The 18720-nt window shown below is 41.1% G+C and overlaps 1 protein-coding gene across 2 annotated transcripts in view; it reads right to left on the minus strand.

Moving 5' to 3' along the window:
• Window positions 1-18720, minus strand: part of STOX2 (storkhead box 2) — a 185975-nt gene that overhangs the window by 25506 nt on the left and 141749 nt on the right. The window contains exons 1-2 of one of the 2 annotated variants that reach the window (XM_075347155.1): window positions 10784-10839; window positions 3069-5331 (exon numbers count right to left, since the gene is read on the minus strand). In XM_075347155.1, coding sequence (XP_075203270.1) covers window positions 3069-5287 — 2219 coding nt within the window. In that variant the 5' untranslated portion in view covers window positions 5288-5331; window positions 10784-10839. Of the gene's footprint in view, window positions 1-3068; window positions 5332-10783; window positions 10840-18720 lie in introns of those variants that run through there. The other variant, XM_075347154.1, reaches the window with a different exon arrangement.

Consider the following 18720-nt stretch of genomic DNA (forward strand, 5'->3'; position numbering starts at 1 on the left):
ACTTCACAATTTTAAAAGGGTCAGTGCGCGTACTCCGGAAGTGTCCCTAGCATATGGCTGAGAGGCACTTGCTATTTAAGGCACCCTCCGTTGCCGTCTCTAGTGTGTCTTGCATCTGCTACTATGTTGTCAGGTCTTTGATCTTGTATTTACCTATCCTGTATGAACCCAAACCTATCCTGCCTGAACCTGAACCCGAACCTGTTCTGCCTATACCAGCTGCACTGTCTGAACCAGTATCAGTATCCACCCTGCCTGTGATCTTGATCCTGTCCTGCCTGACTGAAAGTCCGGGATCATGCGCACTGAGCCAAAGTCCAGCATCAGACACGATGACAGCAGAGAGGTGAGCATGACCATCCTCTGATGCTGCGCATTCATTAGCATGTTAGCACACCTACAGGGTCACACTTACATGCTAAGGGGGCCAACTAGCCAAGGGAACGAACACCCTTGCGACTAGTCCTGGCCTCATTAGCGTATTATATGGGATCTTTAGAAATACTTTTTCTAAAGATCTCTTTATGTATGCCACTAGTTACAGGGATGGTTAGGCAGGGATTAGCAATATGCACCCAGAACTGCTCGTGGTTGCACCCAGAACCACGAACAGTTCTGGGTGCATATTGCTAATCCCTGCCTAACAGTCCCTGTATACACTAACATAGATAAAGAGATCTTTAGAAAAAGTATTTCTAAAGATCTTTTATCGTATGCTAATGAGTGAGGGGACTAGTCCCCTGGGTGTTAGTTCCCCTCACTAGTTGGCTTCATTAGCATGTTAGTACACCCTGTGGGTGTACTAACATGCTAATGAATGCGCAGCATCAGAGAATGATCTCACTCACCTCTCCGCTGCCATCACTAACCGACACTAGATTTCGGCTCAGTGCGCATCACCCCGGAGTTACTTGATAACAACCCCAAACACATCTCCAAGACGACCACTGCCTTGCTAGAGAAGCTGAGGGTAAAGGTGCTGGACTGGCCTAAACCCTTTTGAGCATTTGTGGGGCATCATCAAATGGAAGGTGGAGGAGTGCAAGGTCTCTAACATCTACCAACTCCGTGATTTCATCATGGAGGAATGGAAGAGGAGTCCAGTGGCTCCTGTGAAGCTCTAGTGAACTTCATGCCCAAGAGAGTGAAGACAGTGATTGAAAATAGTAGTGGCCACACAAATTATTGACAGTTTGGGCATAATTTGGCCATTTTCACTTAGGGGTGTACTCACTTTTGTTGCCAACAAAATAATGTTGTTGAGACACTATTGGCTGTGTGTTGAGTTATTTAGAGTGCACAACAAATTTACACTGTTATACAAGCTGTACACTGATACAATGTAACGTAGTCAAAGTGTCATATCTACAGTGATGTCCCATGAAAAGATGTAATAAAAGGTTTACAAAAATGTGACGGGTGTATCACTTTTGTGATCTACTATAAATGGGACGAATGCAATCTGATAAAAAAGGATTTGCACTTGGACCCATGTTATTCAATGAGGCAGTGGAGACATGATTTTTTTCTCACCTGTATTTGGTGTGAGGAAAGACACGCAACATGCTGCAGATGAACACGTAACTCGGATGAGACTAGCCTATTCAAGTCTGAGAAAAAAATGGATGCCACATGGATCATCTTAGTGGCACTCATTTTTTACGGATACACTTCCATCCTGTAAAATGGGACACTGTAAATAGTCCTGTAAATGAATAGTAGCTGCTGAGAAAAAAATATTTCATAGGGACAGTACATAGATGACAAGTGATAAAAAAACAAACACCCTACTTTTCTGGATGAAACCCGGACTGATTTTTTATATGCTCGTGTGACTCCAGCCTAACTCATGGAGAAATTTCAGGAAGTGCTTCCACAGGCAGCATGCCGCCATCTTCTTTCTAATTAAGTCTATGAATTACCGGTATGTGCTTCCATTTCCTTCCAGAGCAGTGCCTTACTGCCAGGACAGCCACAGGCCGGGGCATCCTTGGTGGTGACTCTGCACGCCTACACATTGGATTTTCTTTACCTCCAATATTCCAGCCTGCAAGTCAGACCTCTGGACTCCATTTGGACTATGTACTCTACACAAGTGACTATGCGGCGCACTGTTGACTCCCTGTCTCAGCGCACCCTGATCCTTCTCCAATTCTGAACTTCAGTCCGGGCTCCAGCTTTGATTTGTGGATCTTCCTCTCATCAGATGGTCTGGGAGGATGAGTGCAACAACTTATCCCCACTGATCAAGCAGGTCTGGATCGCTATTGTGTGTTATAATAAGTCTTATATTGTTGTTTTTTTCAATGGATGTATTGCAATTGAGATTCATTTATATGTTCATGTGTTCACCTATATAGGCATTATCTATCTTCCCTTACATTGATGATTGTATTGTTCTAGAAATACAAAATAAAAGTTACAGTAGCACTGAGCATATATTGCATCCTTGTATACATATCCCTCTGTTTATTGGATTAGACTCCATATTTGTTAGGTTTGGTCTGAACCTCAGCTTGCTGTGAGGTACACAAGAGATTCCTTTCTTAGATCTTCTATTCATTTATTGATTTGTATTTTCATTTTATGTGTATTAGCACAAGGGCCATTTATAATTTCGAATTAAGCAATATAAATTAATAACTGAAAAATTCCTAGAACTGGAAGACAGAACAGTGTTGAACAAATAAATGGCAAGAAATAGATAGAAAATCAAATAAAAAATGTATTTTGTCACCATGAACAAAGTTCAATAAAATAATTCTGGGTTTCCTAGATCTGTCATAAAAGATTCCATTAATACGAGGTCTAACTTACAGTGGAGATTAATGAACATCTGGCTACTCCTGCTCTACCCATGAGGTGCCATTTGCCCACAAAGCCCCAAAAATGTACAGGAAATATTCAGAGGCATAAACTGGAAATGAAATATACATGTCACAAGTCACACATGCGGTGTGAGCATATACTGGCTACTGTCTACAATGGCTGCCAGTCCATGCACTCACATCATACACTTTCCAGATAACTAGAACATGTCATACACTTAAGATGCTATATCTTCTTACCGTGGGGAGTTAAATCCACTATCTACTGTAATGCTGCTACTGTCCATGCTGTCCAAGCGAGCCGAGTGCGTGGCCCTCTGGCTGCCACTGCTGTCCGTTTCCTTTGGATTCAGAAGTGTGAGGTTTTTCTCAAACTTCCTTTGTAAATCCCTTTCCTTCTCCCGTTGTAGCAGCCACTGCATTGTTCCCACATCATCTTGGTTTTTTTCCCCCTCTGTTGGTTTCTGTGTCCCTTCCTCCGACTCGTCATCTTCAGACACATTGTAGTAATCAAAAGAGGCTTCTTGATTTCCTGCTGGCTCTTGGGGCCTGGGTGAGACGGCAAGATTTGGGGTGACTGAGGTGGTAATAGGTTGCTCAAAGTTCTCAATGCTTGCTGGCAGTGTTTCAGGAGAAGTCTTTTGGTGTGATTTCAGTAAACTCACACCTGATTTATGAAAACTGTTCACAGATAGGCTATTGTGCAAAGGTTTGAATAAAGTATCCTTACTGAAAATTTCTTTCCTTTTGTCAAGGCTGCTTGATTCTGCATTATGATGTGGTACTAACCTCCCATTTGCAATCAGCTCAGGGCTTTGTCTAGTTGCAGCGACTGATAGACCACTAACAGTACCTTTTGGTGAGTCATCTTTGTATTCCCCTTGTTCTCTGGCTATATGTTGTGGTGGCTTCTCAGCAGGAGAAAGTCTTTTTAAGCTTTCGGTGAGACTTGGCATGTCAATGTCCTCCTTATTTTTTCCTAAAGGGGATGGAGCAGTGAGAATTGTTTCACTAGATGTATTACACTGAAAATAGTCATCAGCTGTTTTTTTGGAACAAGAATTAAGTTCATTGTACGACGATAAACTCTCTGGAAGCTTGCCTTGTTCCAACAGGCTACATGATTTAGGGGTATCAGCACCACCACTAGCTAGTTCAGGAGCACATGGATCTTTGTAAGATAGAGTCCTTTCATGACTCAAACTACTATGGGATGGCCTTAAAGTACCATCATCTATATAAGACTGGCTTGGTGTTTTCTCATCAAGACTACAGCCTTCACCTAGGTCATCAGGTGTACCTAAAGAAGCACCACTTAAAGGTCCCTTTGAGTTGTCCATTGACCTAGATCTTTCCTTGGCTTTACTTGACCTTTCATTCCTTGACCTCCTATCTTGTGTATGGCTGTGGCTTCGATGGACCTTTGAATGGGAACTCCCCCTTGAGGGTTCAGGAAAAGGCATTTCAGTCCTTCTTTTGGCCAGTTCACCAGACACATCCCATTCTGGTGTAACGGGAAAATGAGATTCTATCATATTTGGATTACTGAGTACAACAAAATTCTCTCCACCTTTGCGCTCCATAATGAAACAGCCTTCCCTCGGTGATCGATTCCGAGGATGATAAAATTCATATTCTCTCTCTCCAGGTAAGTCTAAGTGGGATCCTTCAGAAGGGTCACCTTTGGAAGCCCTATTCTTGCTATGTGACCGAGATTTTCCATGAGTTTTTCTGTGTGTCCTGCTTCGTCTGCTCCTTCCACTATGATGAGCTGATGAACCAGCTTTGCTTCTCTGAGATTTTTCTTCTTCAAGTTTTTTCATTAGTGCAGTGTGCCTCACAACGTTTTCCACTGTTAAATCTGGGTTTATTCGTCTTATGATTTCCATCTCTACTTCCCGGGGTATAGTATTTGGTGTGTCCTCATCTCTGAGAGGCCATTCCTCAGGAGGAAATTGGGCTGAAAAATTAGCCAGCTGTTTTGCTTTATCCTTTTTAAAACTCAGCCTGAACAATTTTAGACCAAATTTTTTAGATGGCTTTTCCCCATCTTTAGGTTTGGAGAGGGTTTCTGTTTTATATGAATAATTAATGGTACTTTTGCTTTTTTCTGTAGGGGGAATCTGGCACAATGAGGGGGGACAATATGAGTCTTTGCAGTCTTTTGCAGATTTCCTTTGTAAGGTAGATGCATGGATGCTATGCATATCTTCTCTGCAGCAATGACAAGAGTCGCAGTGGTTTTTGGAGAGAGTTCTGTCCCTGACACATCCTGAAGGGGATGGCGTAATAGTTCCTGGTTGTGGAGAGGTACACTGAGACCGGTCAGGTATCCTCTCATCCAAGTGGTACCATTTACTGTTAGTTCTTATAAGGGATGGGGTAATGAAATAAGTCTGTGGTGTCACTATAAAGTATCCATCTGGAGTAGGATAAATTTTCCTTTCACGGACAAGCATATTGAGTGTATGTCGCAGGATCTCAGGGCTTGGGGTTGGTACACCTAAAAGAGAGAATGAAAAAGAAAAAATATATTAGATACACAATACACAACATTTCTAATATTTTTCTTTATTCTTACTAAATTATTGGATTTTTCTAAAGTTATGCCTTAAAAATATGTTGAATATCAAATTAACGACATAGTAGGTTAGAAAAAAAAACAGGTTTGGAGCTTGAATAATCATATTTTGCTATCAAAATTTCTAAATTGGGTATTACTCATGTTGCTTTTGTTATAATATGTACAGTAAAAGGCTATGCGTTTCTGCCAGAGTGTAGCTCCATATGATTTTTGATCAATCAATAACGGACACACTATGATGAAAAAAGACCAAGCTACTGTATCTCACAATACAAATAAACACACATATACAGTATATTATACAGTGTATGTACACCCTACAATAGTAGGTACACAGGTCTCTAGCACCCAAATGTAATTTCTGCCTCACGGTTGAGAGACAATAATGTTGCAGCAAATATTATAATATAATATAATATACTGTACTTCTTATATAAATTCCACAGTGATTTTTAAGATTTCCGCTTGTAGTTGCTTTGCTTACATAGTGCTGCCATTAAAGAAAAAAAAAAACACCTGTCAACAGATCAAATGTTGCCAGGTTTTACTTTTAGATTATTCCGATTGTTCCATCAAGTAATTACCTGTTCTTTTTTTTTTTTTTTTAAAACCACCAAACAGCTACAGAGATAGGGACCTGTTCACTAAGTGCTAATTTTGTAGGTCTTTGCAAAGAGGGTTTGGCTCATAGGATTTTCTGGGGGCATTTCATTAGACTGCTCTGGATTACGTGGTAAGCCATGCCCCATTAACCCTCAACTGGTGAGGTGGGGTTTGCAACACCCCAGGGAAATTTTGTTCAGCTGGCATTCATTGGAAAATGGTGGTATGAATCATCAATGTATGACATTTTCTGATACTTGTGGGTGTAAAAAATTTGGTTTACTCCTGTGTAATCAATTTCCAATAAGAAAACGATTAAAACAAACGTGATCTTTGCATTTTCTGTAAAAATTAGAGATTTCTAAACACTGGGGTATAGGAAGCCCCACATCACCAGCTGCTTGACAAAAATCCCACCTCACCAGTTGAGGGTTAAAGATCACAAAAAGTAGTGCTAAATAAAAAGCTGGAACCATATGAACCGTATTGTGGATTTAAAAAATAAAATAAAAATAATAATAAAAAAATAAATAAATAAATAAATAATAATGATACTCAGGGGTGTAGTGAGAAAAAAAAACAAAATACTGGCCAGTGGTGATCGGACCTCTTTAAATGAAAATGGGTATAAGCTTCATGCAGATCTGCTGCAAATCTCAGATTTCTGCCATGTACTTTGTACAAGGATGCGTGTTAGGTTTTCACTGTGGAAATCAGAACTAAAGGTTGTTCAAAGGGCTCGGTCGTACCAGAGTATAAATCAGGAAAGCGTAATCAGATATAAAAAAAAGGAATTGCTCTATGACCCATATTACTCAATGAGGCAGTGCAGATCTGTATGTTTTTTTCTCAGCTGTGTTCAGCATTAGAAAAAAATTGCAAAATTCTGCAAGTTACCTCCGAGAAAAAAATTGGTTGCCACGTGTACCATCACTAAGGTCTCTGATTTTTATGAATACTTTACAATTCTGTAAGAGTTTTCAGGAAACTGTAAGGCTATTTTCACACAGGGCATTTTTTGCTGCATTTTTTTTCTGCAGTAAAATTGTAGCAAAACCTCATCTCCTGGCAGGAAATTTGTCCAGTTTTCTGGATGAGAATGGGACTGATTTTTTATATGCTCGTGACCCCAGTCAAAGAGCACAGTCAGACAGACATAAAAGAATGGATGATGATCGCAATGCTTAGTCTGGCCGGTGACCCGAGCATGGCAGCTGCATAGAAATACATACTGTCACACACTAGGGTCTGAAGAACCGCTGGCCAGTCCAAGCACTGCCATCATCGTCTGTGCCATAGTTAGATTGACTGCGCCCTAACAGTTACATAGACGACATCTGAGCTTTGTCTTTTAATAAATTATGCACTTATGTGTCTATGGGACCAAAACTGATTTTTATCTGCTGGTAGTGATGAATGAATATTCCTTTTGAACGGCAGCACTAGAAATCATAAAAATCATGAGGATTTGATATATACGGTATATAATTAAGTGATACAGTTTTTCCATATTTTTTCATTTCTAAACATAGAAAAGCCATTTAAGCTTTGTTCCAGAATCAGGAGGGGATAGTGATACTATGACATTGTCATTACACCTATATACTGTATGTCTATATGTTCTTACCAAATACCATGTGCATTTGTCTCAGAATGAGTCAACTAAAGGCCGCTTTATACGCAGCGATCTCGCTAGCATGTGTACCCGCCCCTATTGTTTGTGCGTCACGGGCAAATCGCTGCACGTGGCGCACAAAATTGCGCGGACCCGTCACACTACTTACCTGCCTAGCAACGTCGCTGTGTCCGGCGAACCGCCTCCTTTCTAAGGGGGCGGTTTGTTCAGCGTCACAGCAACGTCACTAAGCGGGCACACAATCAAAGCGGAGGGGCGGAGATGAGCGGGACGAACATCCCGCCCGCCTCCTTCCTTCCTCATTGTGGGTGGCCGCAGGTAAGATGAGGTTCCTCGTTCCTGCGGTGTCACACATAGCGATGTGTGCTGCCGCAGGAACGAGAAACAACATCGTACCTGCAGCAGCAACGATAATTGGGGGGCATGTCACCGATTAGCGTTTTTGCGACGATTCAAAATCGCTCATAGGTGTCACACGCAACGACATCGCTAACGCGGCCGGATGTGCATCACAAATTCCGTGACCCGAACGACATCGCTTTAGCGATGTCGTAGCGTGTAAAGCGGCCTTTACACAAAGATCGCAATGCTGCAAAAAGAGCATTCACCTGAACGCTGTAAGCCGTTTTGTTCTTCAGCTTCATTTCTTACTTCAACTTTCTAAAAATACACATCAGTTGTTAGGAAACCCTAGTATTAGAGGTTCTAGTCTCTAAAATACAGCATGACAGCAACAACACTGTTACTTAAGATTATGTAGTTCTTTAATAATTCAAAAGTAGAAGCTGTCTGGACACTGAATCATCAGACATGTACGTTTTCTGCATCTCAAGAGAGTCGGTTGCGCCCTGACACTGAGTTTGCAGACAGAAGATTATGTCTTGTTTGTTGCTCACAAGGAACGCTGACCCAAGGTGAACTTCATTAATGGAAGAGGCATTTCCTTCCTGCTGTATAAGTCTACGATTATGTCAGGAGCAGAAATCCAAATGTGAAATAACCAAGATAGACTGATTAAAAAGATGAACTGAGTCCAATATAAAACGCCAACTGCGATCGCATCTTCAGTGGTCATCATCCATATAACACATGGTCATTGCTGCCCTGTACATCTTCTTTAACAGTTGCTGCATGATGTAACCGGGGTGGAGACTGACTGATCTGAGAGCTTCTAAAGGGTGAGACCAAGGCGCACACCGTGATATAAACTGATATATGCAGTGGATTTTCTCAGCCGTGTGCAACATCCACAATGCTGCTACTGTAATAGGCAGCGGATGTTCAAACCACAAAAAACAGATATCAGTTTAGCTGGTGCACATACCCTAAAGCACAACTACAAGACCACCTAATATACCCTATTCAGTGACGATTTTATGTAATATGTTATGATCTTATTGTAATGAGATAATTGGGGGACAGTCTAGAAGAGGGGTTAACAACATTTTTAGTCTAAGTGTAACATTCTTAAATTTTACCAATCTCATGGGCTGTAAATCAAACTTTTCTGTATTCACATAATGGGGCTCCTTGCTCCCCTAACACTGAACACTGCATATACTGGCAAGTGGTGATAGGGAGAAATTGTAGCTCAGTACATAGCGCTGGGCTAAAATAACCTGATGCCAGGCCGCAACTAAAGCAGGGCACTGGGCAGCCTAGGTAGTGTGCACAGTTCACAGCTGAGGAAGCCATAAGAATAAGAGATGGGGTGGGTGACATATTTGTGGTGTCTAAGTATTATGAGTAGACAGCAAATAAAAATAACAGCCCCATAAGGCTAAAAGAAAAAAAAGTAATACAAAATAAATAAATGTTAATACAGTAAATTTTAATGTTTTAAAAATCAATGTTTATATAATTAAAAGAAAATTGATTACCTATTCTTTAGAAAAGTCAGCAATATTATCAGTGTGTATGGTCAGGTTGTTGTATTCTGCCCTAAAGACACCAATCGCTCTATAGTTTTATATCCCCTATGTTGCCTACAGCATTACCACCGGCCACACTGTTTTCCTTTTGGTAGGTTTAGATTCCCGAGAGCTGTAGCAGTTTGTAAACGAAAGTGATAGGGTTAACACTTAGCCAGCCAGGGGAGTGCCTGGAGGTACAGGGCATGAAATATGAGGCAGTTTCTGCTGTTGACCCTTACAAGAACACCTGATAGGAGAACACAAGTGTAGTGAGTTGTTGGAGAGTACAAGGGAACAGGAACCAAAACAAATGTTAGTGGTGGCAAAAATTTATCACGAAACCAAGTGGGTGTAACCTGTTTGAGAGCAATTTTCAAGAGGAGCGACTCCAGTGTTGCCCTGTTGTGAAAAGGACCTTGTAAGAGAAAGGATCTGCCTAGCCAGAAACACAGGAAGAAGGTATCGGCTCTTGGAGAGGCCTTCATAAGGAATCACAGTCAATTGTTTGGGTGCGGGAGCCAAAGCGTTACACATTGACCTGTGTGGTCCCGCACTCAGAAATAGAAGGTGCCCTAAATTTGTTCACTGTACACAAGTAGAATGCAGTTACTAGAAACCCTTAAGAGTGTGCCTCTGTTTGATATAGACGAAAAAGTGAAATATGCTGCCTACTACACAAGTAGTCTGCCAAGTGTGCCTGCTTCTAGCAGCTTGTCTGGTGTCTTTATCCTGAAGATGAAGGAACTGAAGGAGGATCAAAACCACATGGGTCCAAAGGTGAAGGTGTTCACGGTAATCACATCATCACATCACACACAGCAACCCCTTTCCTATAGCATGCTGGGGTGCCGACTAACGCCTCCGTGCCAAGTTACAAGTGTTCAACTGATACCTTGTGCTGCAGCCTCTGGATATTCAGTGTAAAAAGCCACTAAAGTGAATGAGTGCTGGGTAGCAGCACCAAAGATTGGCCACTACAAGGAGGGCAAGGTGCACATACACTGTGAACCTTCAATGACCTTTGCACCAAATATCAGCTGAGTTGTGGGTGTGCTGATCAGATTTCCACTGTTTTGTGTCCTATAATTTTTTTTTTATACAGCCTAACTTTTGTGCTGATTTTATTTTATATATTGGTGTAAACTTTATATTTCGAACAATAAAGCTCTAAATTTCAACGTGGGCAGCATGTCATCAATAGTTCGTAAGCTGGACTTACTTCATTCTACCATATGATTAAAATAAGGGTTTATTACTTTTTATCCCTTCTCAGTGACATCACTTTTCCTATTATCTCTGCAATGTAACATCACTGTGATTATTATCCCCGTACTGTGACATCAGTCTTTGTTACCCCTGCACTCTGACATCACTTTTCTTATTATCTCTGCAATATGACATCACTGTGATTATTATTCTAGTAATGTGACATGTCTTTATTATCCCTATACTTGTGAGATCACTGTTCTTAACTCTTCAATGTGACAACACTGATCATTGTCCCGGACCAGTGACATCAGGGTTTATTGTCGGTGTACCTATGACATCACTGTGATTATTATCCCTGTACTGTGACATCACTGTGATTATTATCCCTGTACTGTGACATCACTGTGATTATTATCCCTGTACTGTGACATCAGGGTTTATTACCTGTGACATCACAGTTTATTATAACTCTTTGCATTATGTAGATTTGGTGATATAACTATAGGGATTATCAATGGACAGTATCATCACAGTTTACATTTTCATGTGTATCAATAAACAAGATGCTTTAGTGTATCCTGATTTATTTTCTAAATTTGTATGATACCCTCCTTTTAATTTCCATGCAAAATCGAGGCTCCTGAACATATTTTTGTTGGGGCCTTGAACATTCAAGTTGCTCCTTTGAACACAATGCACTTTTTAAGCTATAATAATATACCATCACTATGTTTACTATCCTTGTATTGTGAGATCATTGTGTTTTGATTATGAATGTGCAAATTTAAGATAACATTGATTCAAAGTGGCACATATATATATATATATATATATATATATATATATATATATATATATATTGAGATATCAAATGTTTTCACATAGGGCACATGTATTTCCCAGCAACAATAATGCTGCAGAATGCTTATCATATAAAGGTATTAGGTCTCCATCTACTGGACAAAATCTGTAATGCTGTAGATGCTCTGGCTACACAATTTTTACTACCATGGAGCCGTGAACAGGTCCATTTTTTTCTTCTTTCTATGGAGTTCACATAGAGTCTACTGTTGAAGTCCTAAGTTTACATATAAATAGGTTCAAGTCATTAAAACTCTTCTAGGTCAACAAACTCTTGTTTTAGGAAGTTGTTTCTAATATCTACTTTCTTCGTGATACTTACAACAAACATTTGTTAACTAATCATTGTATTTTTAAAACCTAGAAATAATTCCTATATTAGAAGTTTAGAAGTCTAAGGGGTACTTTGCACATTGCGACATCGCTACTGCGATCTCGTCGGGGTCAAATGTGTCAAAAGTGACGCACATTCGGCGCCGGTAACGACCTCGCAACGTGTAAAGCCTAGAAGCACCGATAAACGATCGCAAAAGCGTCGAAAATCGGTGATCTGTGTAGTGTCGGTCATTTCCATAATTTCTCTGCAGCGACAGGTACGATGTTGTTCCTCGCTCCTGTGGCAGCACACATCGCTGTGTATGAAGCCGCAGGAGCGAGGAACATCTCCTTACCTGCATCCCGCCTACAATACGGAAGGAAGGAGGTGGGCGGGATGTTTACGTCCAGCTCATCTCCGCCCCTCCGCTTCTATTGGCCGCCTGCCGTGTGACGTCGCTGTGACGCCGCACGACCCGCTCCCTCAGGAAGGAGGCGGGTCGCCGGCCAGAGGGACGTCGCAGGGCAGGTAAGTGCGTGTGAAGCTGCCGTAGCGATAATGTTCGCTACGGCAGCTATCACAAGATATCGCATCTGCGACAGGGGCGGGGACTATCGCGCTCGGCATCGCTACAATCGGCTAGCGATGTCGCAGCGTGCAAAGTACCCCTAACATGGATCGGACAATTAAGCCTTCACCGCAAAATAATAGACTGAGCAAAATCCACACACTTTTTAGAGGAATAATTTTTCTAGAGTTTATATACTGTTGTCTATGTGTATTTATGTGATCTTTTGTAGATTTTTATCGCAAGTTTTCCAATACTGGAATAAGGATAGAAATAAATAATTAAAATTAATAATTAACCCTTAATTCAGCGCTGATTATATATATAGGAATTATTTCTAGGTTTTTTAGTCTGACCCTAGGCAAATTAAAAAAAGAAAATCTAGCTGCAGAATTATAGGAACATTGGGTTTGAGTGCTAATCATTATCGTTTGGATATTTATTAATTTCATTGTATTTATAATTTACTATATCAAAATGGCCTTAGACCTCACAATGCGTTCCCGATGCATTTTTTGACACAAGCAGAATTGTTTCCTTTTTGTTGCAATTTTCAAAAAATGTTGCAGTTTCACCATCATCACAGCCAACAACAGGCACCGTGTATGCAACATGTAAATGTAGCCTTAAAAGCTTCTAATTGTCATAATTTTAGTTAATTGGAGTTGTACATGTGGCAGTATTTCATGGCTTATCTTCAAGGCCTATGTGTCGATTTGATTGACGTCATGGGAAAATAAAAAATGATCCAATGCAACATAAAAAGAATGGTGGACCTCAACAAGCGTGGTGTATCTTTGGGAGCAATTTCCAAATACCTGAAGATCCAAAGTTCATGTATTCAAATGATAACACGCAACTTTAGTCTCCATAGGACAATGAAGCCATCGTACTGTTGAGGGAAGAGATGTATTCTGTCTCCTAGAGGTGGGTTAAAGTACTTTTGTGTGAAATATGGTGGCATGTAAAAATGTGGGCACCTCTGGTCAAAATTACTGTTACTGTGAACAGTTAAGCAAGATGAAGATGAAATTATCTCTAAAAGGCATAAAGTTAAAGATTCTACATTTCCTTTGTATTTTAGGCAAAAAAATATATTTATTTTCATCTTTTTCATTTTAAAACTAACAAAAAAAGGAAAAATGGCCTGATTCAAAAGATTGGGCAACTGGCATGGTTAGTACCTAGTAGCATCCCCTTTGGCATGTATCACAGCTTGTGGACGCCTTTTGTAGCCAGGCCAAGAGTCTTTCAATTCTTGCTTGAGGGGTTTTCATCCATTCTTCCTTGGAATAGTCTTCCAGTTCGGTGAGATTCTTGGGTCGTCTTGCATGCACTGCTCTTTTGAGGTCTAGACACAGATTTTCAATGATGTTAAGATTAGTGGACTGTGAGGGTCATTGTAGAACCTTCAGCTAACACCTTTTGAGGTCGTCAATTGTGCATTTTGACATGTGTCTAGGATCATTATCCATTTGTAGAAGCCATCCTCTTTTCAACTTCAGCTTTTTTACAGTTAGTGTTATGTTTGCATTAAGAATTTGTTGAAATTTCATTGAATCCATTCTTCCCTCTACCCCTGAAATGTTCCTCGTGCCATTAGCTGCAACACCACCTCAAAGCATGATTGATCCACCACCATGATTAAAGGGAACCTGTCACTAGAATTTTCGCTATGAAACTAAAAGAATCCCCTTCTGCAGCTCCTGGGCTGCATTCTAGAAAGGTTCCTCTTGCTACTGGCCCCCTTTCAGACCTAAATAAACACTTTATAAAATCTTACCTTTTGGTATGCTAAGGAGCTTTCCTGGCCACGGGGGCGGGCTGTATTGCGTTCGTTAGTCCCTCTCCTGCCGCGCTGTTCGCCGTCCCCCAGTGTTGATTGAGACATCGTTGAGACCGCCGCCCACATCTTCCACAGTGCTTCGGAAGTCTCGTGCATGCCCAGTGGCACTATCGCGGGACTGAGCACTGTTCAAATCGCCAGCGCCGGTGATCTTATTGCGCAGGCGCGAGATTATGGACAGCTCCATGGTTGACGCTGGTGATGATATTGTCATCCAAGTAGCCGCCCATAATCTCGCGCATGCGCAATAAGATCACCGGCGCTGGCGATTTGGAAAGTGCTGTCCAGCGATAGTGCCACTGCGCATGCGTGAGATTATGGGCGGGTACTTGGATGATGCTGGTGATGACATTGTCATCACCAGCGTCATCCAAATACCCGCCCATAATCTCGCGCCTGTGCAATAGGATCACCGGCGCTGGCGATTTGAACAGTGCTCAGTCCCACGATAGTGCCACTGGGCATGCGCGAGACTTCAGGAGCACTGTGGAAAATGTGGGCGGCGGCCTCATCTATGTGTCAATCAACACTGGGGGACGGCGAACAGCGGCAGGAGAGGGAATAACGGACGCAATACAGCCTGCCCCCGTGGCCAGAAAAGCTCATTAGCATACCAAAAGGTAAGATTTTATAAAGTGTTTATTTAGTTCTTAAAGGGGGGCCAGTAGCAAGAGGAACCTTTCTAGAATGTAGCCCAGGAGCTGCAGAAGGGGATTCTTTTAGTTTAATAGCGAAAATTCTAGTGACAGGTTCCCTTTAATGGTTGGCAATGTATTATTTTTCTGTGCCTATTTTTTTCCACACATTCCTTTGATCATTGTGGCTAAAGAGTTCTATTTTAACCTCATTGGCCCACGAGACTTGTTACCAAAATGCATCAGGCTTGTTTAGATTTGCATACTTTTGATGCTGAATTTTATGTTGAGGATGCAGAAGAGGTTTTCTTCTGATGACTCTTCCATGAAGGCCATATTTGTGCAGGTGTCTCTGAACAGTAGAACGATGTACCACAACGCCAGAGTCTGCTAAATCTTCCTAAAGCTTTTTTGTAGTCAAGTAGGGGGATCTGATTTGCCTCCCTAGCAATTCTACGAGCAGTTCATACAGAAATTTTGCTTGGTCTTCCAAAGCTTATTTTGACCTCCACTGTTCCCGGTAACTTCTACTTCTTAATTACATTTTGAACTGAGGAAAGGGCAACTTGAAAACGCTTTGCTATCTTCTTATAGCCTTCTCCTGCTTTGTGGGACTCCACCATTTTCATTTTCAGAGTGCTAGGCAGCTGCTTAGAAGAACTCATGGCTGCTGTTTTTTAGCACAATGTTAGAGGAGGCTGGGTTTTTATAAAACTGATATATTTGCATCCCCTGGCCCTTCCTAATGATGATACAATGACCCCAAGTATGATCTGGCAAAATAACTTACTTAATGCACTACCATCAATATTTATATCCCTTAATACATTGCAGTCATCGTATTATATAGCATAGCCTACTTACAATTGCTTTTACCCAGTTAAAACTATTTTCCATTAGGTTACATCAAGTAATTGAAAACAGACCAGCTGAATCCTTCTAGGCGCTATGTAGAAACAGGAAGTCTCTTTTACCTGCATGAGTCATCATCGGAAAGTCCCTGGCATGGGGGAGGAGAGAGCAGCTAGGTCAGAATATGAAGAGTGGGATGACTCATGCCAGGACAAGAGACTTCCTATATCTAGATAGAACTTAGAAAGATTCAGCTAGTCTGATTTTATCCCATGATGTCATAGACCTAATGAAAAAGAGAAGAATCTACTAGGTACAAAGGAATAATGAACAATTGCAAGTACACAATGCTATATAACATTACTGAGATATACAGTGGGTACGGAAAGTATTCAGACCTCTTTAAATTTTTCACTTTGTTTCATTGCAGCCATTTGGTAAATTCAAAAAAGTTCTTTTTTCTCATTACTGTACCCTCTGCACCCCATCTTGACAGAAAAAAAACAAATGTAGAAATTTTTGCAAACTTATTAAACAAGAAAAACTGAAATATCACATGATCATAAGTATTCAGACCCTTTGCTCAGACACCCATATTTAAGTCATATGCTGTCCATTTCCTTGTGATTTTCCTTGAGATGGTTCTACTCCTGCATAGGAGTCCAGCTGTGTTTATTTAAACTGATAGGACTTGATTTGGAAAGGCGCACAACTGTCTATATAAGACCTCACAGCTCACAGTGCATGTCAGACCAAATGAGAATCATGAGGTCAAAGGAACTGCCCAAGGAGCTCAGAGACAGAATTGTGGCAAGGCCAAGATCTGGCCAAGGTCACAAAAGAATTTCTGCCGTACTTGAGGCTCCTAAAAGCACAGTGGTCTCCAAAATCCTTAAATGGAAGAAGTTTAGGACCACCAGAACTTTTCCTAGACCTGTCCGTCCAGCCAAACTGAGCAATCGTGGGAATAGAGCCTTGGTGAGACAGGTAAAGAAGAACCCCAAGATCACTGTGGCTGAGCTCCAGAGATGCAGTAGGGAGATGGGAGAAATTTCCAAAGTCAACTATCACTGCAGCCCTCCACCATTTGGGCCTTTATGGCAGAGTGGCCCAACAGAAGCCTCCCCTCAGTGCAAGACATATGAAAGCCCGCATAGAGTTTGCAAAAAAACACATGACGGACTCCCAGACTATGAGAAATAAGATTCTCTGGTCTGATGAGACAAAGATAGAACTTTTTGGTAATAATTCTAAGCGGTGTGTTTGGAGAAAACCAGGCACTGCTCATCACCTGCCAAATACAATACCAACAGTGAAACATGGTGGTGGTAGCATCATGCTATGGGGGTGTTTCTTAGCTGCAGGGACAGGATGACTGGTTGCAATTGAAGGAAAGATGAATGCAGCCAAGTACAGAGATGTCCTGGAAGAAAACCTCTTCCAGAGTGCTCTGGACCTCAGACTTGGTCGAAGGGTCATCTTCCAACACGACAATGACCATAAGGACACAGCTAAAATAACAAAGGAGTGGCTTCAGAACAACTCTATGACCATTCTTGACTGGCCCAGCAAGAGCCCTGACCTAAACCCAATTGAGCATCTCTGCAGAGACCTGAAAATGACTGTCCACTAACGTTCACCATCCAACCTGATGGAACTGGAGAGGATCTGCAAAGAAGAATGGCAGAGGATCCCCAAATCCAGGGGTGAAAAACTTGTTGCATCATTGCCAAGAAGACTCATGGCTGTACTAGCTCAAAAGGTGCTGCTACTCAATACTGAGCAAAGGGTCTGAATATTTATGACCATGTGATATTTCATTTTTTCTTGTTTAATAAATTTGCAAAAACTTCTACATTTCTGGGTTTTTTTTTGTCAAGATGGGGTGCAGAGTGTGCAGTAATCAGAAAAAAAAAGAACTTTTTTGAATTTACCACATGGTTGCCATGAAACTGAGTGAAAAATTTAAAGGGGTCTGAATACTTTCTGTACCCATTGTATTAAGAGGATACAAACTTTGATAAGAGCGCTTCTTTAATAGGAGATAGAAAGTAAATAACTAAAGAAAATGTATTATAAATTGCTAGGAACAACAACTGCAAGGAGTTTGTATGTTCTCCCTGTGTTTTCATGTTTTTTCTCTGTGTTCTCCAGTTTTGTCCCACACTACAAAAACATATTGATAGATTGATTTTAGATTGTGAGCCCCGATGGGGACAGGGATGATCATGTCTGTAATGTGATATGGAACTAATGGCACTATGTAAGTGAATAAAATAAATAATTTTAATTTGCATCTCACAACTGTTTTATCTGGGGAGAAAATCTTTATTCATTTAAATTGGGTCTAGTGTTCTTACACTGATACAAACCGGTCCTAAAATATTAATAAGACAGGTGCTCCCTCTCTTCATGTGTAGAAATATGTATTCCAGGTTGATATCCTGATCTAATAATGGAGATAGCAGGGCTGCTGAGGCACTACTGTCTACCTGGTCTATCTCATCTAATATTTAAGATTTCAGGGGTTCTGAGGTGAGAAGAGGCTGCTCACACTGCTGCCCTCCCTCTCTATCTGATCCAGTATTGGAGATACCAAGAGTATTGAGTTAAGAAGAACCTGCTCATACTGCTATGGTATATAAAACTGGAGAAAAAAAGCGCAAATAGGGGCTTACCCAATATAAAGGAGAGAGGTGAAGAAAACAAGTTGCTCACCTTGTATGGTTGTGTGAAGCACAACCAGTATGAAAACAAATATCAGCTGCCGCAAGGACTACAAGCGCTAAGGCTGAAGAAACAGATAGGAACTTGGCAAACATGCCTCAATCTGTGCTGCTGAAATTGAGATGATAGTTCAATCTGTCTT

This window comes from Anomaloglossus baeobatrachus, chromosome 1 (assembly GCF_048569485.1).
Source record: "Anomaloglossus baeobatrachus isolate aAnoBae1 chromosome 1, aAnoBae1.hap1, whole genome shotgun sequence".
NCBI lineage: Eukaryota > Metazoa > Chordata > Amphibia > Anura > Aromobatidae > Anomaloglossus > Anomaloglossus baeobatrachus.